The sequence below is a fragment of the Centruroides sculpturatus genome, unplaced genomic scaffold (assembly GCF_000671375.1).
Source record: "Centruroides sculpturatus isolate CEXI.00-Female unplaced genomic scaffold, Cexi_2.0 scaffold418, whole genome shotgun sequence".
Classification (NCBI taxonomy): domain Eukaryota; kingdom Metazoa; phylum Arthropoda; class Arachnida; order Scorpiones; family Buthidae; genus Centruroides; species Centruroides sculpturatus.
In genome coordinates, this window is record NW_019385248.1 from 498,647 (window position 1) to 525,341 (window position 26,695).

The following is a 26,695-nucleotide window of genomic DNA, read 5'->3' on the forward strand; positions in this document are numbered from 1 at the left end:
GTACCTGTTATAACTACTACTAGCCAAAGACTACCAGTAAATAATGCTCCATATGCATCATCTGTTCTGAGAGGTCATGCTATTCGACTGGCTGGAAATAACATTTTATTAAACAACAACAACAACAACAGGACTACTTTTCGTTTTAGTACCCCCGGAAATACAAATGTGCCTCGATTCAACATAGGCAACGGAGTAACAATAACTCCAATATCTAACCCACATCAGTCTCAACACAATCATTCATTTCCACAAGACTCCACTCAAGAACCTGTTATTACTGAAGCAGAAGACTGTGAAAACCCAGTTCCAAAAATCCGGCCACAAAGTTCTCATACATCATCTGTTACCATAACGGAATTAGAATAATATGATAAATTTTTCACGTGAATTAAATGTTTGTATAGTTCTTTCATCTGTGGCACTTAAAACTTCCTCCAGAAATGGATTGAAATCCATTTGTGATGGGAAATAAACCATTCCACAAACACCAAGGAATACAGTATCATCAGTTGTAATGAATGTGATGTGTTCTCCCCTACAAAGACAAGAAGTAAACAATGATAAGTGTTTATTCATTGTAGAAAATGAAATTAATCGTATAGATATGTTTGTTTAAAAAAGTTTTGTTCATTTTTTTTGTTAAGCAAATATATCAGTATATGAACAACGGTGTGATGTTTGAAAATATTTTCTATATGCTTTATAATTTTAATCTAATTTAAACAGTATTCAAACATGTTAAGATATTTATAAAAGTACATTATATATTTAAGTATAAGTCTTGAAAGCATTTTTCAATTTCAGATCATTTGCATTTATTAATATTCAGTTAAATATTAAATCAAATGAATACAGCATACTGTGTGAACTATAAGGAAAAAAAGGTGAAAAGTGGGATATAATATTATTCTGTCATCAAAATAACAATTGTGCCAATTCTATAAGTACAGTTAAGTATAAATGTTTTTTCTGTGTGCATATTTATTTTTAAAACATACTTAAACATACATTGTACAAAAATAATCATCATTTCTTTTTTACTTTTGAACATTTAAGTTCAATAGAATAGTGAATACAAGAAACTTTTCAAAATGCCATAACTTGTCAAAAATGTTTTAATTTCTGCAGACACCAGGCAGTCATTTTAATCAACATTATTCATAGAATTTATAGATTTTAAAATTGAAATTTTAAATAACAAAACAACAAAAAATAATTCTATAGATTAAGTTGCATAACAGTTCATGTAAGTTGTATAAATATATTTCAGTTTTATTCATATTGATGAATAGAAAAATAGAATTAACTATTTATTTATAATTCATTAACAATATGTCAATAATAATCATTCCAAATTTGCTGTTGAACATAAATATTAAAAATTCTATTGAAGTATTATCATTGAATGATAAAAATCTGAGTAATTCTATTTATTTACTACAAAAAAATATTATTAATTATAAAATTCTTTTTAAGTTATTTGATAGTCTTTTATTCTTAATTTTCAAAAATAAACACTGTAATCAAAATTATTTTAATCAAAAAAAATATTGTATTTCTTTTTTTACTTAATATTCGAGTTGCTTAAATATAATATCACTTGTAATATTTTTTAGTAAAGTGATTCATTTTGTGCTGATTATAATAAATATTAAATGTATAGTTTGTTATCTACGGGGAGACACATTTTTGTTTTGAGTTTATAAATAACTGGAAATGTTATTTCTTACAGGTTCTGGTCAAATGTTAATCCTAGTTAATCTTTTGTAAGAAAATTTTCTTTCTTAGATATTGTAGGAAAAATGTAAATGCTGTTTGTGGTTATATTATAAAGGGCCAATTCCCGTGTCTGTATTCATATTTTATTGTGTGGACATTGTGGATGTTTAATTTTGCAAAATTTGTCATATTAAATGTCATGTTTCACTTTTTATTTTTTCATTTTTTTTAATTAAATTATAAGAAACATAAACTTTAAACCATGATACTCTACGAAAGACATAAAATGAAAGTATTTGTAATTAAGTATTTAGATTTATTTTGAAACAGAATATTTATTTTAATTGGTAAATTAACTTGCAGTGGATACATTTTAATATTTTGTTAATAAGTTAAGATGTGGAAAAATTATAAACATTTTTGTTTTGATATTTTCTAAAAATCATAAAGAAATGTCATTTATCCGTTTAGTTTATTGTAAACTTTTTAATTAATTTATTGTATTATTTTATGTAAGCTTAGTTATATTTGTATATAGATGATGATTATTTTGGATATATTTGTAGTTATAATCTCACTTTTAATATGTTCATTTTTAAAATTTTTAATATTTTATTATATCTTTAAATAAATTGCTTAATTATTATTCTCACATTTCCCATAGTACATCAAGATGTGCCAAAGAATTTTCTAAGACTTTTTTCGCACACCTTGTAATTTTAATTATTTAATAGTTTTAAATATTTTTATGAATTAGAAAAATATATCTCTAAAAAAATATTCAAATAAATGACATTTTTTTATGACTTCTAAAATGTAAGTATAAAAACTAGAATACAAATGCAGACAATGAATAAAAACCAGAATTTCACTACAAAAATGTTTCAAAATGGTATCAAAAATATTTTGATTAAATTACCTCTCAGATTATAGAAAATCACAAGTGTTCATATTCTATAGTTTTTGTGTTCAACAGAAAACTCAAATCAATTAAATGGCATCAATACAACAGTTACCATTTCTCAATTAATGGTGCTAGTTACAACTGTATGTTTTTGAACTACCAATAATTTCTCTTAGGAAGCTAGTAAGAGGGAATACTTATATAACGAACGAACTGGATAAATATACTATTAATAAAACACACCTTTAATAATCCAGCTAATAAAAATTAATAATATAATAACATTTTCGATCGTTTCTTAACGATCTTCTTCAGTTACCATAACATAGAATAAAATCGAACACAAAAAAGTTTTTTGTGTTCGATTTATTAATAGTAAGAGGGAAGTATAGGACAGCAATGCCAGACAGGAAAGTGATTGTTTTAATTCAATATTTACACACTATTAATTGAAAACTAAAAATTATGTGAAAAAATATTGAAATAATAATTTAAAATGAAATAAACTAAATTTTAAAATGTTTTAATAATCTTCAATGACAGAAAATAATGATTTCGTACTGGATAAAACTGCATAGAGTACATTGGTATTGCAATAAATTATCTTGCTTGGAAATGTGCAAAAGCAAGGGAGCTTTATAGAAAGTCTAGAGATGAGATTAGATGGCTGATTCATAGACCTCTATGATAACTGTAAAAAAATATTCTGTATAGAGAAACTGGAGTACTTTTCTATAATCTGACCAAGTTGATGGTAAGTCCTTGGACAATATTGATTTCTGTTTGTTAAATAATTTTGTCTTGTGTAATGATGTCTTCTGTATGCTTATATTCAATGCAGCCACACTTATATTTAATATTAAAATGTGTTTATTGTCTCAATAGAAATTAAATGTTTTGTTAACAGAAATGATAACAGCAAAAATCAAATCAGCTACAAATATGAATGGTCATGGTAGGGAATGAAAATAATTACAGCAGCAAAATTCTTGCGCAAACAACAACACCCCATCATTGGTGTAAATATAATTATTAGCTTCTACAATTTTTTTTTTTTTATAAAACTCATCTCTACCTTCAAAATTTAGCTTTTTTCCATTTAAAACAATTACTAATATAATCTTTACCCTATCCCAAGATAATAAATAAAATTCATGCCAGCACAAACACAACCGTAAAATTTTTTCTCACTTTTTTGGGTTCAGGGAGTCTCAAAATATGGAGATTTGCAAAATACCCAGAGGGTCGATTTTGACATGGTTCAAATACTTTCCCTTGTTATGTACACATGACACTGGGAAAGTAAAACTATAAGGAAACATAATATAGATAGATAGATATAAGATATCATCACTGACTGACCAATATAAACATTGTTTAATAAGTTTGAATGCCATGCTATTTATTTTTTTATATTGCTAATCATTTTAAATTAACAAATAAATTTCCAAACCAAACCAAATTAATAATAAACCTATAAAATAAATATTATGACTTATTATGGGTCTTTAACAATATATTAATAGTTGATTATGTTGCTGTTATTTCATATCTTAAGTCATTAATTTTGCATTAACAAAAACCTTTTATTTTCAAATGTAAGAATTATAAAAAATGAACATAAAAATATTTTATTGACAGCATTATTATTCACTGAAAACATTAAATATATTATTCTAGTTGCTGCAATATAAAGCTTTTATGTATAGCCTGTAGGTAGCCCTGCTTATTGTTTACTTGCTGTGTAAACCTAAGCTGCAAATTGGCCAATTAAATGAAATTTATGCGCATCGCCTCTGCTTCAGATAAAGTATTTGCTTTTTCTTATATTCATTACATTTATTCAGACCCTATAAGAGAAAATGTAACCTAGTCCATAAATGAAATTTAACAATGTGCTTAGTTATAATTTATTTGTATTCTGCAGCCAACAAGACTGATGCACTTCATTGAAATTAAATCAGTCAACATATCCTGAATATGATTTTTGTGCATTTCTTGCACACTGAAGGTAAACTTAAAACTATCTTCCAACTTTATTATTAATTGTTGATGTTAATTGTATATACTAATCTGCATTTGTCAAATATACTAGTGAAACTAACATCACTGAAATGATGTCACATGCAATATTTTCTATCTCGACTATCTTTACTATATGACAGCAATTGACACACTAGATTTTTCTGGCCATTATTGTGTTTCTTAAACTTAGGAACTCTAGGATTCTACACAAATCTGAACAAAATAATTAAAAATTCAATAATTTCTTTTTAATTTTGACTCTTTGCTCTGTGGGCACTAAAAGGATTTTTTGTCTTTTTCATGCTATTGCGAATTCAACCAAGCCCTTTACGGAAATAAGGTCTAATATCTGGGTAGAACACCTATAAAAAGTTGTTAAGGGAATTACCTAGGAATAGGAGTACAGTACTTCCATTACAAATGGTCGTAATTGAAGTATCCCCTATTCAACACTGTCTAGAGAAATATTTAGCAGCCCAGACGATGCACACAAATTTGAAAACATGGAAGATGCTTCTACAAAAAAAGTTAGTACAAAAATTCACCATTANAATGATAATCTCAATGAAATCGCTAATTGATCTTTTTCAAGATATGAAATCGACTTTTGATATAAAATACATCTGCACTCACAATTTAATTCAAGATTGTCTGGAAAACTTTTTTTTTTCAAATTAGAAGCCGGGGTCCTAATGAACATCCAAGCCCATTAAATGCTATATATAGGATTAGATTGATTATTTTAGGTAAGAATCCTGGTATTTTAGAGTCAAAAGTAAATACTACAGATCGAAGACAAGAGGAATATATTATACCCAAAGTTTTAGAGAAAGCACATGTAGAAGTATCAAGTGAAAATACAGACCAATATACTGAATGTAAAACTACTTTTTCTTCAAATAAATCTTCAGGAAACTCTACATGCAATCTAGACTTTAACACAATCTCTGAAGAAACTTCCTACGATGCTCTCGAGTATATAGCAGGATATTTTGCCTATAAATATAAAGAAAAATACCCAAACTTAATTAATTCCACTAACAAAATTAAAAATCATTACAACTATAGCATTCCGTCATGGGTGCAACATTTATCTTATGGAGGGCTTATTAAACCTACTGATGAATGGCTAGCAAAAATTATAGAATGGAATAAATATTTCGAAATATATCACGATGAATCGTATAAAAAAGGCCCCGGAGTTGTACAGAATTAGTCAGTGGAAACAGTTTTACCTTTTACTTTAATAAAAGATTTTTGTAAATTAAGAACTATAATAAGAATTAATTATAGAAATCTTAAACAAGAAAACTATAAAATATTGAAAAGAATGCCTTCTGAAAATGGTGATTGTCGAAAAAAAATTAAAAAGTTAAGTAAGATAATCACATAATAAAAAATATAGCTCATTAATTTGTTAAATAAATATTAGACAAAAGACTTGTAAATTTATTGACGTACAGTACACTTATTAAATCCGAAAATTCTACAGTAGTTTACATTTAGTAGTAATTTAATAATTAATTAAGAAATGATTTAATATTTTATCGTATTTTGTTATTTGAAAGATCTGTCATGTTGAAGTAGAGGACTTGCTGTGACGTCACATAGATCCAAGGTCACGCTAACAAATATACGGGATCTGGCTATCCTTGTAGTTTAAAGTCCTTGGCTTCCACTCAACAATGTGTCAAGAAAGACTTTCTTCACTTACAGAATGACTTTTTTCTGTAGATGATGAATTTGGCGCTACTAAAAACAGAAAAGTTTTCATTAGGTGAATTTCTGTACACCTATTGAATTTTCCAATTTAGTGCAATTCTTAGATTTAGTATATGTCTCTTCAATCCGAATGGTTAACAAACGGTAGACTTTCTTTCAGCTCTGAGGTTAAGTATTCCTTTATTGTAAATTACATATGCATTTCAGGCTTGAAGAGACATATACTAAATCTAAGTATTTATCAGCTATTATACCAGATTTTGTTAGTGCAATTCTATTGTACACATTTTTATTACTTTATTTTGTGTTTTACTATCTGTTTCTATATTTAAAATGCTCCTATTATTTTAGACATAAATAAATACAGTCTATCTCCATTGCTCTTTTAATAGGAATAAAAAGTAAATTTGTCTAGAAACTCGCAAATCATCTGAAGTATGACGCAGTGGCTCTATACCTAGGAGCCTTTTCTCTCTGATGCAATTTGTCCGTCATGTAACTGAGGGAGTTTGATCATCTTGCGCTTAAAATTCCTACGAGTTGTGTAATAGTTAACTAATTAATTAAAGGCTGCTAATTAAGCTTAAATTCTTTTCACAGGTAAATGAATGTTTTATGTTATTTAACTTTTAAAAATGGAAAACAAATACCAACGTTCAACAAGCGGTTACCAACGTTCGATGACTTCAGGTAACCGCTTTTAAAATGGCGTCAGAATAACGAAATTTTACGAAATTTAGTAAAAATTGCGCTGTCGGTCAATCTAAAATTCGTCGGAAATTACTCGGCAAAGGAGAGGAAGGATTTCTTCTAGTTTGGGGGTGGCGAGGTAAAGATGACGTTCGATTATAGAAAATCGCGTTTCTATCCCCTTGTGGAGAATGAAAACCGAAGGCGGAGGGTGGTAGGGAGTCTGTGAATCCCAATCCGTCGTCACTCGGGGGATAGAAACGTAAAATATGCAGATATTTAGCCTTAAAATTCAAAAAAAAATCCATGACGTCAATCGCATTCGAATTCGTTACGCGCTTTCTAATCTCACAACAATTGCCGTTTCAATGGAAACGCGTATTGTTGCAACACGATTTTGCGTCACTTTGCACGTTTTTCGCTTGCGGAATGGACGTGTGCGCTCTTTGCTCTGGTTTTTGCTGTGTTTTCTGCCTTTTTTCAGTGTTCTTTGCTACCCGAACGTGGTTTTAAGTCTTGTCCAGAAGACTTGTGGACGCCGACATTACACCAAGTAAGATTTTAATTACAATTTAGTTAGCGTTAAGATTTTATTTTCGTTTCGTTTAGTGCAACTTTCGGAGACGACATCGGCCGACTCGGACTTTGCATATTTGCGTTTAAATCTGCCGTCGCTTGTGTTTTTCGTTTGAATTACCATCCGAGAAGCATCTCTTTCGACTTTTAAACGACCGAAGCGCCAAAAAAGGATTAAGTATTTGCTCATTGGTTTATTTTCGTAATTAATTAATTTAGATTATATTTTATAAACACGGTCAAAGAATAAGCATCTTATATATAGCTATTTAATTAAAACTTATTTAATACTAACTCTAAATAGGAATTGCATTGCAAAGCGTATCGTAATTTTAACTAAAATGTACACTCGAACCGGATGGGCCGAAGGTTAAACGGAAACTGTATTCCGAAGCATGAGATGTTCCTTCGACACAAACTGCACGCAAAAGTTTCGCCCTTTGACCTCCGACTTCTCCGTTGAATCTATGTATTAGTTACAACGCTTTTCAATGGCTTACTTTGCGAGAATTAGCTTGTCTGCAGCTAAAACACATCTAATACTCTTAACAGTTATCTATACAGGCTGGACACAAAGAATTCTTTTCCTTAAGCTGTTTGTCTCTTTTCACAATGTGGTCATTTCTGAGTGCAGTTCATCTTCCACGCTTACGTAACCCTCTGCAAATGCTTTGTGCCATTTAAACGTTCGTATCCCGGCTGCTGACACGCGTTGTGCTTTCGTCGACTCTTGTACGAAATTTCTTTGCACGAAACTCTTAAGTGCCGTCGTTGCATTTAGGTGACGGACCGCTTGTACGCACGTTAGGGTAAATTGCTGTAGAACGAAACACTTGTCACGACTTGAGCTCGCGATCGAATACGAATATCTTTTCCGCATGGCTGCGCTACGTGTGGCGTAGCTTTACTTTTCCGTCCTACAAATACAAATTACACGTAAGAGAGTTTCTTCGTTCCGGGTCGGTCCGTGTCTTTTGTCATCTCTACTGCAAATGGAGTTCGAACGTTCTAGCAATTTCCGGTAGTATCTAACGCCAGCTCTGTGGTGAGTATAATCTTGAACTTTTTCTGCGTTAAGTATATCCGAATCCCATTAATATATTTTGTTTCTTTACAGAATGAAAAGCTGGCGATTTTGGCGGTGGCTGCGGCCCAAAAAGATGAAGTGTGAAGGGCGTTCTCCTTCCGCAATCGATGAAGAGAGGGTCTTTTCCCCCTTTGAGCGGGGAGAGGAACTTTCTTCCATCGATTGCGAAAGCGGTTCTTTCTTCACGGGATCGCCTTCAGGAATAGCAGATATCGACAGCATTCTCTGTTCCGCATTGAACGGAGAGGAGACATTTCGCCATTCGGACATGTTCCGAAAAGTGAAATGTCTCCATGTTGACGACATCATCTTTGACGCACTGGGAGGGGAGGAATGTTTCGATCATTCCTCCCTTTTCCAACGAGTGGGATCCTCTCGTTCGGTAGGGCAAAGATGCAAAGGAAAAAGCGTCGCTTCGTAAGAGATGCGAACGACTTTTTCCTTTGCTATTTCTGAAGGATATATATTACTAACCTAGGATAAGAAGGCAAGAGGTTTTTTATTTTTTTTCCTCTTGTCATACTAACATTTAAATTTAAGATTTCATTTTCTATTTACTATTTTCGGATAAAAAGGCAAGAGATTTTCCCTCCTCTTGTCATACTAAACATTCAAACTAAAACCTTAAATTTAATTTACTAATCTAGATGTAAGTAGACAAAGGGTTTTTAATTTTTTTCCCCTTGTCTTACTCACATTAGTTTAATAATTCACATCCACGCACATAAACAACATCCCTCACGCTGAAACACACAGTTCAAACAACGGCACATCCAATCACCAACGATTCCATTCACGTGCATTATAAAGAACACCGTTTCACAACACGAACATGCTTCCCAAAATCCAACCTCTGGGTCCACGTCCCGGGAAGCGATAACATCGGTCGATACGGCCGATGGCCGAAGAGGCTCTGGTAACAATTTACTTTTAACTTATCTTCGACAATAAAATCTAAATTCAAATTCTTGTAATGATTCGTTTACTTGTATTCTGTTAATTACATACATAAAAATGTTTTCAAAAGTAAACACAGCAAGTGAAAAAGATTACAAATGATTGCTTTACCAGTATTTCTCATAGAACAATTTGAACGTGCACAAAAAGCAGAAATACGTAATACACGTTGTAATGACAAATACAGAATGTGAATATAGTAGAATGAGCTTATAATAAAAGCTACACACTGCGAATGAAAACATTAACTTATATAAAAAAAGATAGACGTGGTAAGGATATTTTANTGCAGACAATGAATAAAAACCAGAATTTCACTACAAAAATGTTTCAAAATGGTATCAAAAATATTTTGATTAAATTACCTCTCAGATTATAGAAAATCACAAGTGTTCATATTCTATAGTTTTTGTGTTCAACAGAAAACTCAAATCAATTAAATGGCATCAATACAACAGTTACCATTTCTCAATTAATGGTGCTAGTTACAACTGTATGTTTTTGAACTACCAATAATTTCTCTTAGGAAGCTAGTAAGAGGGAATACTTATATAACGAACGAACTGGATAAATATACTATTAATAAAACACACCTTTAATAATCCAGCTAATAAAAATTAATAATATAATAACATTTTCGATCGTTTCTTAACGATCTTCTTCAGTTACCATAACATAGAATAAAATCGAACACAAAAAAGTTTTTTGTGTTCGATTTATTAATAGTAAGAGGGAAGTATAGGACAGCAATGCCAGACAGGAAAGTGATTGTTTTAATTCAATATTTACACACTATTAATTGAAAACTAAAAATTATGTGAAAAAATATTGAAATAATAATTTAAAATGAAATAAACTAAATTTTAAAATGTTTTAATAATCTTCAATGACAGAAAATAATGATTTCGTACTGGATAAAACTGCATAGAGTACATTGGTATTGCAATAAATTATCTTGCTTGGAAATGTGCAAAAGCAAGGGAGCTTTATAGAAAGTCTAGAGATGAGATTAGATGGCTGATTCATAGACCTCTATGATAACTGTAAAAAAATATTCTGTATAGAGAAACTGGAGTACTTTTCTATAATCTGACCAAGTTGATGGTAAGTCCTTGGACAATATTGATTTCTGTTTGTTAAATAATTTTGTCTTGTGTAATTGATGTCTTCTGTATGCTTATATTCAATGCAGCCACACTTATATTTAATATTAAAATGTGTTTATTGTCTCAATAGAAATTAAATGTTTTGTTAACAGAAATGATAACAGCAAAAATCAAATCAGCTACAAATATGAATGGTCATGGTAGCATAGGCAACGGAGTAACAATAACTCCAATATCTAACCCACATCAGTCTCAACACAATCATTCATTTCCACAAGACTCCACTCAAGAACCTGTTATTACTGAAGCAGAAGACTGTGAAAACCCAGTTCCAAAAATCCGGCCACAAAGTTCTCATACATCATCTGTTACCATAACGGAATTAGAATAATATGATAAATTTTTCACGTGAATTAAATGTTTGTATAGTTCTTTCATCTGTGGCACTTAAAACTTCCTCCAGAAATGGATTGAAATCCATTTGTGATGGGAAATAAACCATTCCACAAATACCAAGGAATATCNAATCGGGAGGATTTTGTTAGCTACAACGGCTTACACAATTTTATAAAAAAAAATTATGTGCATTTAATTTATTTTACCCCGTAAATCATGTTTTGTTAAACTTGATTTTCTTAATAAGCATTATTTTTAAATAATGCTTATTAAGAAAATGTTATAAAGACACATCGTGTATAAAAGTGTTTTTTTTAATTAAATAAAACATTTATATATATATTTATATACACTAAATTCATTTTCGTATTTTTTTATTTAGTAATATCTAAATGTAATGGAAAATTATGCTGAATACAGATGTAAAGTGAATATAAATAAACAATTTGAACGTGCACAAAAAGCAGAAATACGTAATACACGTTGTAATGACAAATACAGAATGTGAATATAGTAGAATGAGCTTATAATAAAAGCTACACACTGCGAATGAAAACATTAACTTATATAAAAAAAGATAGACGTGGTAAGGATATCTAGTTTGGGGGTGGCGAGGTAAAGATGACGTTCGATTATAGAAAATCGCGTTTCTATCCCCTTGTGGAGAATGAAAACCGAAGGCGGAGGGTGGTAGGGAGTCTGTGAATCCCAATCCGTCGTCACTCGGGGGATAGAAACGTAAAATATGCAGATATTTAGCCTTAAAATTCAAAAAAAATCCATGACGTCAATCGCATTCGAATTCGTTACGCGCTTTCTAATCTCACAACAATTGCCGTTTCAATGGAAACGCGTATTGTTGCAACACGATTTTGCGTCACTTTGCACGTTTTTCGCTTGCGGAATGGACGTGTGCGCTCTTTGCNAATGTGAATATAGTAGAATGAGCTTATAATAAAAGCTACACACTGCGAATGAAAACATTAACTTATATAAAAAAAGATAGACGTGGTAAGGATATTTTACACATGCTACTTTTAATGTAATTTAAAATACTCCTGTATTTAACAAAATAATAATAATTAATAGAACTTAAATGGAATTTTTTACATAGACTTATGGGAATCCGAAATTCGATGTACTGTCGTTATTAAATGTTTCTTAAGAAGAATTTCTGTGCAAGGTATAATACGTTAAGATATGCTGGATCAATTTTTCAAGAAAAGTAGGAAAAAAGATAGGTATTTTTAAAAATTTTGGCAAAAAGAACTTCGCCGTATTTCGAATGTTGAGTAGACGATAATCTTTGACCTCTGAAATCTCCCGTTCTAAAAACTTTAAAATTTAGCCTCTGTCACAACACGCCATTTTATTAGCAAAATTTCGTTCGAGTCGTTACTTCACAAGATTTGTCAATTTGAGTCGTACTGAGAGCGAATCAGAACCAGCAAAGTTTAATAACATCAATGACTCTTATCCACAAGCTATACCAAGGGGACAATAAGATGTCTAAGAGTTAATATCTCAAGATGAGGTAATTGTTAATGTACCTAGTTCAATTATTATTAAATTAACATTAAATAATGTTTTTGAAATGTGAGTTAGGACGAATGAAACTTCACAATTGATGCTAATGACGGGTGGAGTTACATTCTTTCCAACAATGCTGCGGCCACCTTTCCGTGGTGAGTTGGGTTGCCATTCGTTTGGAAATAACGAAGGGCAAGCGAAGAGTTCCGTTATTACTTTAATTTTATTATTACAAGTAGAGATGAAAATAATTTAATACACGTAGGAATAACAGAAGTAAGAAGCGGTTATTTATTGTGATAACGTCTCTCAACTATGTTGTCCCTGTACATTGCAGTTCTTCTGTTACCTATAGAATTAAATTGAATGTCGATCATATATCTAAATAAGTAACTGGAATTCAGTGAAAAATATTTGAATTGAAATAACCTGATTTCGAGGTTCATATATAGTTAATTGGGGCCTTCTCCCCAAAGCCTTTTCAATTTGTTTTCGATTTTCATCTATCAAATTTCTTTCTTCAAATCAAGGAAAAGCAAACAAATTTGCACGTTCTATGCGGTCGATAAGCTGAATGAAACAGCAGAATACAGTATTTATGACAACTTTTATTGACAAAAATGAAAGTAGAGTACAATGAAACCGTACATCGAATCAGTGGTTGCACTACTTTAGAGTAAATGTTCAATGCGACGACCACCAACTTACATAATGTGCAACGACGAACCATGTTTTGTCCGACTCTCTGTAAGATGCCACGCTCTCCTCTGATGGTATTAAATGCTGTAAAGATGCGCTCCATAAGCTCATGAACTATTCCTACAGGTGTTGCGTACACAAAGGATTCACGTCTACTAGCTGTGTTTACAGTACAGCGCCAGTGGATGCAAGGGGTAACCTGAAGGACGACAAGCAAAAAGTACACAACGTCCTGTACACAGGCTGTTAGACCACTCTAGTTGTGTGTTTACATTCTTCCATTCGCAGCAATAACATGACGTCAATGGACGGAAGGGTAGCTACCAAAGTGAAGAGCGGTCAAGCACTTCATACCGCTGTAGACACTAGTTCAAATTTCCGGCTATACGTTCCTTATATCAAAACGTTCAAAATTTCATCCTCTACAATCCCCAAAATTTTTAAAACGTCATTCTGATACATCCTGTATATATAAAACACCCTTGTGTAAGTTTGACGCAACAATCTGATAACAAATCATTTGTTGATAAATGCATTAGCACACGGGTTACACGAAATTTTCTTTTTATGCCTATTAAGGAAGAACCTGACGTAAAGGCGACGTCGGCTAGCTTAAGCGAAGGATGAATCGATTGACACCCGATCCGAATTACCCACGAAAAATCACCAGGTACAGTACGGAAAGAGTAAGTTAATATTGTCGCGACGATCTAGCCGACTTTCATCTTAAAAAAAATAGCTACGAGTTAATAGAGAAAACAGAATATTGATTTTTATTATTGTCGGAATAAATATGTTTTGAGTTAGAAAAGATGAAGGAACAACATTTGGGATGTACAAGATACAGAGAGTAAACAAATTTATACATACGATTTAAACATTGTAATAAGATAACGACATAACTAGTATAATGGTATTTATATTAGACGTTATTCTATATTTGGATTCTTTCGAAAAGATAATCGTATATTCGGTGCAATGAATTTTTATTTAAACAATATATTTTATATTGTATCGAAGAGTCATAAATATTACAAAATTCATTCTCTCTTAAGATTTTAATTAGAAGATAATATAGTTCACTCCAGTAAATTAATAATAATCAGCATAAAAAACAAGACAAATGATACGATAATTTATTTACTTTGGTAGAGATCGCGCTTGCCATATTTGAAAATTGATGTTTTCCTAGCGCAAAGTTCTGCTATTTCGCGCGTGTATGTTGTAAATGAATGACCTCTTGTAAAAAATTTTATGACACTAATTTAACGCGCACGCGATATTGGTCTTAATCGGGAGGATTTTGTTAGCTACAACGGCTTACACAATTTTATAAAAAAAAATTATGTGCATTTAATTTATTTTACCCCGTAAATCATGTTTTGTTAAACTTGATTTTCTTAATAAGCATTATTTTTAAATAATGCTTATTAAGAAAATGTTATAAAGACACATCGTGTATAAAAGTGTTTTTTTTAATTAAATAAAACATTTATATATATATTTATATACACTAAATTCATTTTCGTATTTTTTTATTTAGTAATATCTAAATGTAATGGAAAATTATGCTGAATACAGATGTAAAGTGAATATAAATAAAGAAAACTTCCGTTCAAAACTGACAGTAGACGATGATTAAAAATTTGGAATTTTCGACCTTAAACTTCTATTTAAAACCAAAGTGTCATCAGCTTAATGGTTTTTATGGATTTTACGATGTACTGTTCTTACAAAAAAATTCATTCTCGGCAAGTTTTCTGATTTTCTATAATATATATCTATATGTATGGAACTCGTTTTCTTTTAACAACATATGAAAAATAAATTATTTCACAAAGCCAATTTATTTAAAAATATCTATTGAAATAAGTTTTCTTTTTAATACTTTTTTTCGAGATTTCGTGTTCAAAGATAAATCGTCATATATTTGGCAAAAATTGAATTTCGGCTTCCATAAAGAAGCGATCGATTTGTATAGAAGTTCCAAGCTTAATAGCGTGTATGAGGTGATACTGTAATGTACAAATTATAACTAGAAAAAATGCATTTCAGAATAATACGATACAAACAATGACTTTTATATAATTATAAACACCTCAAACACATTATTAAGCATGAATTCGTACGAATTCGCACATCGAAGTGATGAATCTAAAATATGTCAGGTACATATACATCGGTCGGATGTTTTCTAGGAAATTTACGTGATGATATCTTACCGTGCAGTCTTGAAACTGCAAATAGGATATTTTGTGCAGAATTAAAGTAACAAATGTTTTAATTACGATGGCTAATGTCTTTTTTAAATTGATGTTTCTTCTTCGACTTTCATTTTCTTTCCTTCTTTAGGACTTTCGTTAACTGGTGAATGAGATCTTTTTAATGAAGACATATTGTCGTTGGTAGAATCGAGTTTATGGAATTTCACGATGATACACGTCATATTATCACAACCTGTTCCGTCTCCCAAGGTATCTGGTGCCAGACAATAATCGAATAACTACAAAAATAATAGTTACTTTTAAAAACAATATTAAAAAAAAATTATATTTGAATACCGGTATATAATAATTGTTTCAATTTTAATCTAATCTATTTTCGATTAAAAAAGTGAAACATGATTTCAATATTTTAATCAATTTCAAATTTCTAATATTAAAAGGACTTTGTAACTAATCAAAATGTACAATTTACAGCTTACTTATCAACACAAGATTGCTTTCAGTAATATTTTTGCCTGTGTCCAGATATTTCTATTTTGTATTTAATGAATAAAAGATCCCTCACCTTATGGATTTAGGTGTAATTGACTGGAAATTAAATTATTGTAGTTTATGAGAGCCTGATCAAAAGTTCTAATGGGCCATTCATTAATGGATTTTTTTGCTACAGATTCTCAATTAGGGAGAGAGAGATTTCAGATATGATAAAATGAAAAGATAATGAACCACAAATTTATGTTCCATCATTCATACTTTAATAAAAACATAAAAATACAAATACCCTAAAAATGAGAAGCAAGAGGACTCACATTAAACAAGTACCAAAGAGATTAATTAGACTTTCATCATATCCACATTGTTAATCTGAGTGATGCTGAGAACAGATTCCAAATAATTCATAATGCGTGCTAATCATTTATTTTATGAAAAAAACAGGAATCAATTTGTGGTTTAAAGTACTTTAATCAGCTGTTTCCATGGTAATAGTCAAAACTGTGACTTGTACACTTTGAAGAGCCTATAGAAAAAAAGTCCTCTATTTCTGAGCTATCTGCCCATTAGGACTTTTGATAAGGACCTCATAAACTAGATTCTTTCATAAGAAACAATTATAATCATTGTTTTAATTATTAAAAAGTTCTTTTTCTAATTATAATAATAATAATGCACCCTACATAAAATTAAATTTTAATAAATTTATTTTAAAAATCTGAAAAAGTTAATTGCTCTCATTGCTTTAATATTTCTTCTTGAGTTACATCAAACATTGTCATCATAGTCACTATCAAATCCAAAAGTAAATGAAAATTCAAACTTAAGAAAGAGCACGTTTTTTATTTTTACAAAAATTTTTAAATGATTATCAAATAAATCTATTTAATGTAGTTGTTTAATAGGAGTAATTTTACTTGTACAGTTTAACAGATTACTAAATTATTCATTAAGATGTAGTTAGAGATGCCTTAACTGAAATCAATGCAATAGATACTGTATCACTGGATTTAAAAATTTGCATGAAAGAATTGGATAGCTTATCTATCAATTCTTTCATGCAAATTTAATAAGTTATCTTATAAAATACTCATTAATTCATAAATCTTTCTGTAAATAGTAGCAAATAAATGCATTTGCAACAATTATCAAAAAATTAGATAAAATATAACATGATTAAAAGCTAATCAAAAACAATAATCTAATGAATTAATTAAATTATTAATTGATAGGATGAGCTAGTAAATAGTTCATGTCTAACAAAATTCAGGTATGGGCTGTGACAAAATATTTTTAACTGGTTACTTACAACAATAAACAGTAATAAAAAAAAACCTTTACTAGTAACATTTTTAATTACGAAAATCAAATGTTTCTTGTAGCAATCATCAGATTATCAGAACATCATATTCAGTTATGGCATAAACTGAATACAGTTATCATTTTAATTTAGCCAGCATCCAGACAAAATGAACAGATTTCAATGTCTACCTGAACCCATATTCCATCTTTTGTATATCTAAAGTCACTTTAATGATCCAGCAGTATAAGATGGCAACATTGAGAACTCTTGATGCTAGAGCCCACACACTCCACAGATATCAATGACAGACAAAAAAAAATTTAAGAGAATCAGAAAGGTTGCAGTTTTACATGCTCTAAGGCCTGGGATGGGCAACCTTTGGCACACATGACAAATATGGCGTGCCAACAACTTTTTTCAGCTTACAATCCAAGACTCATTTTAGAAAAGAAATATGTAATGTCTTTGCTGAGTTGTATGTTTTAATTTATTAGAATACAATTTTATTGAACAGAACAGTACTAAATACAAAGGCAATAAAGAAACAAGCACTCTCAATTGTTTTAATAGTAAGTAATAAAACTTGAAATAAATTCTATTTCCAAAACATCTATCTCTGCAATATGCTGACTTTTAAAGCAGAGTTGCTAATTTAGCAAAATCTGCTAAATCTAGCTTTCCCATAGAATCGTCTACTGCTAGATCAAATAATAATACAGTAATACCCCGACTTACGCAAACCCGGAGTTACGCGATTTTCAAATCTCGTCAATTCGTCTTTTGTTTGAGCGCCACGCAACTCTTGATTACTCACTTCCTCCTCACTATTGTTCAGCTTACATGTTCGGACGTGTCGCATGGAATCGACATATAGCTACAATTTATTCTGTGTTATTTATTTCTGTGTTTGTTATATCTACGGAGACTCGAGAGACTCTACTATGTCGTCCAAACAAAGTAGAACTGATTCTTCTGCATCAAACAAAAAAAGAAAAACTTTATCTTTGGAATGTAAAGTTAACATTATTAACTTTGACGGTCAAACCAATTATAAAAGGTAAAGAAAAAATTTGTGAAAAATGCTCAATCTTTAAATTCAAGCATCATTCGTAAACGTCACGGTATTATCGCTGAGATGAAAACGATGTTAAAATTATAGTGTGATAATCAAGTAAATGTGAAAAATTGTATAATAATATAACTTGTTATACATATGTATTATATAAGATTTTATTAGACATTTTTTTCTAAATTATTGTTTTCTTTAGTCTCCGGCCCCAATTAAAAATTATTTGTATGTATTTATATTCGAAATTATACCCCGACTTACGCAGTTATCGCTCGGTCCCACCTATCGCGTAAGTTTGGGGTATTACTGTATTCTCCCAAAATTTCAGTTGGTACACGAGGAATTTACATCTACAGTGAACTAGAAACAGCCCTTCCTAGCACTTTTTCCCAACAAAATAGAACTATTGTAGTTACATATAGTAGGCTATTACACAATGTAGAGAGATTGCAAAAAGGTATGGATATAAACTAATACCCCATTCGCACCGAGCATTTCGATCTAGATTGTGACTAAGGTTGGAGAGTGTTCCGTGGTGCAAATGCTCTCGACCATTTCAATCTCGACTGAAACGAGGTTCAATCGCGATCGACTAGAGAGAGTTCTCGAAACTAGATCCAGTCATAAGAGAGATCCCAATCCCACGAGCGTGAGAAAATACAAGATGGCTGCGGAACGCGTGTCGGGCTATCAACAGAGAAATAAAAAAGACATCTGGAGAGATTAAGACATCTGTCTATTATTAGATATACGGCAAGAAAAAGTACTTATTTCTAACCAAAACTTCCCTTTTGTTTGTTGGTGTTTGTGACTTACCGCGTAGTTACGTCAGTTTTATGATCACGTGTAATAGCCAGGTTCTTCTCAAGCGGACTGCCTGTACGAACAGCACGACGTTCGACTAGCGACAGTCACAATCCAGATTGTAAGTAAATCGAGATCGAAGTGAGTCGTGGATTGTGTGCGGACGTAGTATAACATATAAACATAATCCTACACTGTATAATCTGCTATGCAATAGAAAGGACCTGGTAGATACAAACATGATTCCAGGTATCTATGAAATACCCATCATGTTAGGAAATGAAAACAGAGTAAGCTAGAACATAGTAGGTATATTCCTTGTCATGTTACTTTAAGATTAAAGAACATCAATATGAAGTTAAAAAGAAAAGTGTTACATCTTTACCCACATATTCCATAATCTTTGGGAACATTCCACATTTTAAGAAAGCCAAACTCCTAAAAATTGCTAAGAACACATTTGTAAGTCAATGGACTGATAATCAATCTATAAGAATACTAAAGATCTCTCATGCATCAACCAAAAAGATGCACAACGCTTATCAACAGCATGAAAATATATTTCATATGGTTGTAAGCAAAATATGACATCTAGCATGTGTTCTACAAGCTTATATTTATATTTTTTATTTTTGTACTGAAATTTTACATTTACATTTAAACTGAGATTCTCCCAAGTATGATGGACTACTTTCTATGAGAAAGTAGAGATTGAAGAATTGAGAAGAGTATAGATTTCAAGAAATTCAAGAGTAACTAATCTACTATATAAAGCTGAAAAACTGGGTTATGTCATGGTATGCCAAAAACACCTACTAGGGCATCCCCTAGCTATTATTTAAATTAACAAATTATTTTACATTTTTACAGTATAATGTTCAATATATTATTATTTTTATTTGTAATAGGAATTCATTATTGTCTCGGAATGCCTGGAACACATCCATATACACACACACAGGGGTCTACTGTGTGTGTGTATGGATTGGGAGCTTATATATTTTGTATTTCCCAATGCCTGCATTGGGCCTTTCAACCGGTATTTCTCTAAACTCAATAGCTTAAACTGTCCATCAGAACATAATTGAAGCATGATAATACATTTTAAATGACAAGCTTGTTAGATCATTACTTTCAATTGGATAATAGAAAGTCATATGGTCAAGATAAAAAGATTTAAAAAAAAATTTCTTATAGAGGTGACACAATCTATTTTAAAGTTTAAATTTAGTGAAGTAAGTTTAAAATACGCCATTTGCCAAAACATTTAAAAATGCAACTTAAGAGAAATTCTGTCACCAAGCATGAACTAAATGAGGTCACTGACATCACTGTAACTTAAGTGTAATTACTAATCAAAAATTGATAAAATGTTTATTCTATAGCTAATATTTCCACAAAATAAGTAACCTATATGTTCAGAACATAAAAACAAATATAACCAAAATTTCATCTGGAGTGAACAAAAATTGCAAGAGTTATATGAAATTCACACACACAGATGATGGCTTTTATATTATTAATGACAAATGGTATTCCATTTACTTTTATTATACAAATTAAATTAAAATAATAACTGTATTCAATTTATATCAAAACAGAATATAATGTTCTTATATCCTGAATGTAATAATTACTTCAAATTATTAAGTTATCTCATTTAAATAATTTTTGGGACATCATTTAAACTTTTAAATTACTAACATTTTACTTTATTAGAAAAACTTAATGAAATATAAATAGATTAGATAGATAAATAAGGATAGATTAGAAACAGAAGAAATGTCAGGTGTGTACAGGATACTGTATGAAAACATGCAGTTGGGGATAGACAAGAGCAAGGTTGAGGCCGAAGTTTTAAACACAAAAACGTATACGTCAGACATTCAGCGCCACTTTCCTGTAAGCCTAGAAGTTTGACAATGGCATTTGGAATGTTGAGCATGATTCCACTGACTATCCAAACACCATTGTCAAACTTCTAGGCTTATAGGAAAGTGGCGCTGAACGTCTGACGTATACGTTTTTGTGTTTAAAACTTCGGCCTCAACCTTGCTAAGAATTACATTGATGTCACTATAAGAAACTTGAAAGTTAGACTCAAAGAACAACAATATGATGTAAGAAAGGCATCCAACATGGTACTCTCCAGGATGGCACAGACTGAGGAATCAGTGATAAAATGGAAAGGGGCAAACATCATTAAGTCTGTACACTCCCCTACATTAGCATAGAATGCTGAAAAAATTGAAATATACAAAAGCAGATTGAAAGATAATTGCAATAATGCAAGAGATGTGGACAGTTTATCAACAGCACAGAAATACATTGTAAAAAACTAGTTTGTTGGAAAACCATAATTACCTGATTTCTACTATATATTTTTATATTTATGAGTTATTTACATTTTACTGTTTTTTATTACTTATTTTGCATTTTACTGTCATTTATTATTTATATTAATTTTTAGTTATTTTTGCTTTATATTCAATTATTTAAAAAATTGTTATTCTTTTATTGTATTGCATTTTGGAACAATATTTAATTTGGAAGATGTTCCAAAAAATTGCAGCCTGAGGATGACCTATTAGAGGTTGAAAACATTAGCTAAATAAAAGTGAATCCCAGCAGCCAAAAAGGTGTTTATGGAATGATTTTGAAATATAAATACATAAAATAATAATACCTGTTCAGAAATAGTAGATAATTTTATATCTGAGTCCAATCTATCCTTAATAAAATCTATTACTTCTTGACTTGACATGAAGTTCCTAAAGAAAAAATTGTTTTTTAAGAAAAAGTTTTATCTGGAATTTAAATATATAATAATAATATTAGTGATGGGACAATACCAAAATTTCTCCCAATTCTGATTCTTTTGAATACTTTCTACAGTTTATTTTACTTTAGAAAAATTAACAATTTAAATTACAAGCATGGTACATTCATCAATTAATAAAATCAAGCTTAAGGATGGAAAACAATTGGGAAATCCAGAATCAATCTTTCAAAAGAAACACAAAAATTTCCATTTATATGTGGATACACATGCCTTTATTGTGTACTATAAAATAAATTTATAATCTTATTTCAGATAAAGGTTAATACTGCAATACTACCCAAAGAAATTACAGCTAATTCCATTTTACTCAAAGAATTATCCCATCTCAAGGTTGTCATCTTTGGAAACTGCTTGATTGGCTGACAGATTAACTGAGAGAGGGACAGGTAAATTAGAAGATATACTTTTTTTTCACACTTCTTGCAAAGGGCATGTCTTGTCTTGTAAATGATTTAACCTATCCCACGTTGAATTTTTGTTGATGTTAAGCTTAACAAAAATTACATGTTTTTGAAAAAATAATCGTGGCTATTGTATCGTCTGAAATTATTTTTTTATTTTGCACAAACAAAATAGACATATTAATAAATGTTAAAAAAAATTATATTTCGGAAGTTAGTTTTAATATAAAAATTATAATGACTAGCAACATCTAATTTCAAAAACATTCCAATGCAGAAACAAAATATTTCGGGTCAACTGATCAAGGTCATCATGTTTCAGCCTGAAATATTTTGGGAATACAGTGGAACCACGCTTAATAAGCATTATTTGTTCCAGAATCATACTCATAATGGGAAACTTGTTAAACAAAACAATTTTTCCCATATAAATTAATGTAAAATACGATAATGCATTCCATGCTGAAAAAGTACTGAAATATTTTATGGATAATGTTTATTCAAAGAAAATTATACAATATAAATTGTTAAGGAGTGTGAATCATCATCGTCTTTTCTTCTAGCATAAAATGAACCTACCTGGAATGCAAATTCGATTTGCAGAAAAGAAAAAAAGTCACAGATAATATGTCTGATAAACACCCCAAATGATAGCCCAAGAATTTGGCATATTTAATTGCTATAATTAAATATTAAATACTAGCAGGTAGGCCCGGAGTTGCTCAGGCAAAAGTAACGATAACTAAGATTAAGATTATTACATTACAGTCAACCTTACCCGTTTTCACAGAATGCAAGAATTGGGTCCCCTTGTTTCCAGACTAATTAGAGAATTTTTAGATGGGTCTAAAAATATGTTCGATTTCACAGAATGCAAGAATTGGGTCCCCTTGTTTCCAGACTAATTAGAGAATTTTTAGATGGTCTAAAAATATGTTCGACTTCCTGCAAAAATGAAAAAAACTGCATATGCGTCTTGCACGTCGCTTTCTCTTAACAATTCCATTGTTGACACTTCCATTGTTGATGGAGGTGTTAAGCCTTAATCCCTTAGACTGTTTGGGCTCGTATCCATAATGCATATAGAAGACTTAATCCTGTCTCTCTCCTCCAGGGGAAAATTTTGAAAAATGCCTTCTTAGTGTGCGCTTTCGTGACGTACCCTAACTGTGTATCAAATTTCAACTCCTAACCGTTTGGGCTCTGCGCTTATTATTATCATTATCAACCTGTCTCGATTATATATTAGATTAATCAATTAGACTAGAAGTAGGCAGTTATGCTTCCATCTTGTATTTAATATAATAATTATAAATAATTAATTTTTAATTTAGACATTTTAAAAATTTAATTTGGAGTTGGTCATTGAATTTAATACAAGATGGCAGCATAACTACCTACCTCTAGTCAAATTAATTAATTTCTAATATTTAATTATAGCATTTACATAGACCAAGAATTTGGCACATCATTTGGTGTGTTTATTATATAATGGGCTATGGTTGTTGATGTTTATAAGTAATATGTGTGAACACAAGTTTGTAAAAATGTGTGACCACAAGCAACACTAAGATGCTAGCGGAAGGAGTGCTAAACACAGACTAATGAAGCATGCGCATATTCCAGGACTTCCCTTCTCCTGGTCACTCATTATGCGAAACACTGCTCGTTAAGTGAGTCATTTTTTAACGTTTTGCTCGTTATGCGAGGTTCCACTGTACCAGAGACCAGGTTAATGCCATTGTATTTAATATAAATGAGGTTCAGCAAATGATGCAGCGAGATGAACAAATATCATCGTCATGAGTTAACCAACTTTTGAATTCATTCACTGAAGCCAATGTCTAGATCAACTCATCTTGAAAAATCAATTTTTAAAACTCAAAATGGCATTAAACTTACTGCAAACAAGTATGTATGTTTAGTCAGAATTCTGTGAATTGAATTTGAAAATTTAACATATTACAGCATCATCTATGAATCATAACAAAAACTTTCATAATTATGATGAGAAAGTCATTTTTATCATTATAAGTAAATATATTAAATATTAAAAATATTTTTATATAATATTTTTTTCAATTAAAATATAATTTTGTTTATATTTTAAACTGTTTTGCTGACCACAAGTCAATTTAAAAGTAGATAGCCCAATAGTTCAATCAATGTTAACTTGCTTATAATTAAAATTTTTAAAAAGCAGGCAAATTTATGAAACAACTATTAATGAAATTAGTAAAAAATTAAAATAAATTTGATTATCTTTTGTGCGAAACAACACAAACATTTTTTATAATTATGCCACAAAAAAGAGCTTCAATTAATTTAAAAAGTTGTAATTAAGGATTCAAAAAATTGCAGGAAAAATTAAATATACAAAAATTATTAAAAATAAATAATAATCAAAACTCTGGCCTTTACACTGAAACCAAAACTAAAAATAATATCAAATCAATTGAAAATTAAAACAATGTTTTAAAAAACTGTTTAAAAATTTTTCTGAAATTTTCAAATTGTAAATCAAATTAATTTTTAAATTTACTTTTATTTGTGTGTGACAGTAATGGAACATTTAGATTTCAATATATATACAGAATAAAAATTACCAGCCAGATGGAAACCATAAAGTTAGCACATCTCCCCTAAAATAGAGACATTTAGTACCAACTGAGTACAATCTCTCATTGTTCCAACTATACAAAAGAAAAGTCCACTGTGACAGCCATCTCCTCATGTATGGGGCATTGCATACTCTGCTTTGTCAACACAAAAGTTTCCAATAAACTAGCATTTAATTGTTAATACAGGTATACCTCGCCTTACGTCGGTAATTGGTTCCAGGAGAACGACGTAAGTCGAATTTACTTGTCTCCGAATCTACTTGTCACTAGGCTAAACCATAAATTACCATTCCCGGTTCTGTATTTTATTTATTAATGCATTTTTAATAATATATGGTTAATAAAAATCTATTTTAAGCTTACAAAGAAATAAATTTTAGTTTTTAATATAGTACAGAAAAAAGTATTCTAAATTTACGAATGCATATACTGTAAATATAGAACATACTCATATATTTTAATATGATTTTATGTGCTTTAAAAGTTTTTCTAGTGATATTACGACTTCAATATTTGTGGTGGACAGACGTAAAGTCGAATAAAATGACTTAAACTTGATTTTTATTTTTCCATATACTTTTTTGACAAACAACGTATAATCGGAAACGACGTAACTCGAAACAACGTAACTCGAAACAACGTAAGTCGAGGTATGCCTGTATTATAATTTTAAAACTTTTTAATTTTTGACTGAAACAAACAATCAGTTTTCTTACAAAATGTGGAAGAATCAGTTTTAAGAATTGGATATCGTGAAAAAATTTTCCAATGATTCCAATTCCTGTAAAATGTATGATTTTTTAAATTCTGATTAATTGTCCCATCACTAAATAATACATAACATAAATATTTATATTGCATATTATTACCTATATATATATTTTATATAAATATATAAAACACAAAAATTGAACTGTGATCATGGATTAATGAAATATAAAACAAATTACAGTTGTTTTAACTGAAGCTTTATAATAATACCAAGAATTTTTCCAGCAATTGTGATATTTTGTTTACTCTTCATGTCTATATTGCAATTTATAATTCTTTTCCTACAGGTTATTTCAGAAATCTTGGCTGGAAACTACACAATACCAAACTGCAACTCTGGAGTATCTGAAGAATATATGCTGGCAATCCAAGATGCATTTCAAAATCTAGTTAAATTTTGAAGTTTAAGAAGAGGGTGAGTCACACAGAAATTGTTCTTGAACTGGTACATAAACAATCTTTGCACTGTTGCACAACTGCCTTAAGAATGATTTTCAATCTAAAGCTATTCTTCTGTTAGACAACGATCTTTGCCTCCTCCAAATCTTTGTAAGTTGAAAGAGAACTCAAAAAATAGTAAATGTGGTTCACATACTTCCAAATATGTCATCTGTACTGTGTTGATTAATCAGGACAAAATAGCAACTTTTGAGATGTAATGCCTGTAGGAATTCTTTAAAGAAATAGTCAATGGATTAGACACAAATCCTGATATGATGGTTAAAGATTGTTGGCAGTCATTTAATACAGGGT

At 30.4% G+C, this 26,695-nt stretch overlaps 1 protein-coding gene across 1 annotated transcript in view; it reads right to left on the reverse strand.

Moving 5' to 3' along the window:
* Window positions 1–14,160: 14,160 nt before the first annotated feature.
* The window catches only part of LOC111636711 (protein phosphatase 1G-like), a gene marked incomplete at its 5' end in the record, with an annotated part of 94,495 nt that continues 81,960 nt past the window's right edge, over window positions 14,161–26,695 (reverse strand). Inside the window, 2 exons of the mRNA XM_023382015.1 lie at window positions 14,161–15,917; window positions 21,994–22,078. Of these exons, the coding sequence (XP_023237783.1) occupies window positions 15,720–15,917; window positions 21,994–22,078 (283 nt within the window). The remainder of the gene's footprint in view (window positions 15,918–21,993; window positions 22,079–26,695) is intronic.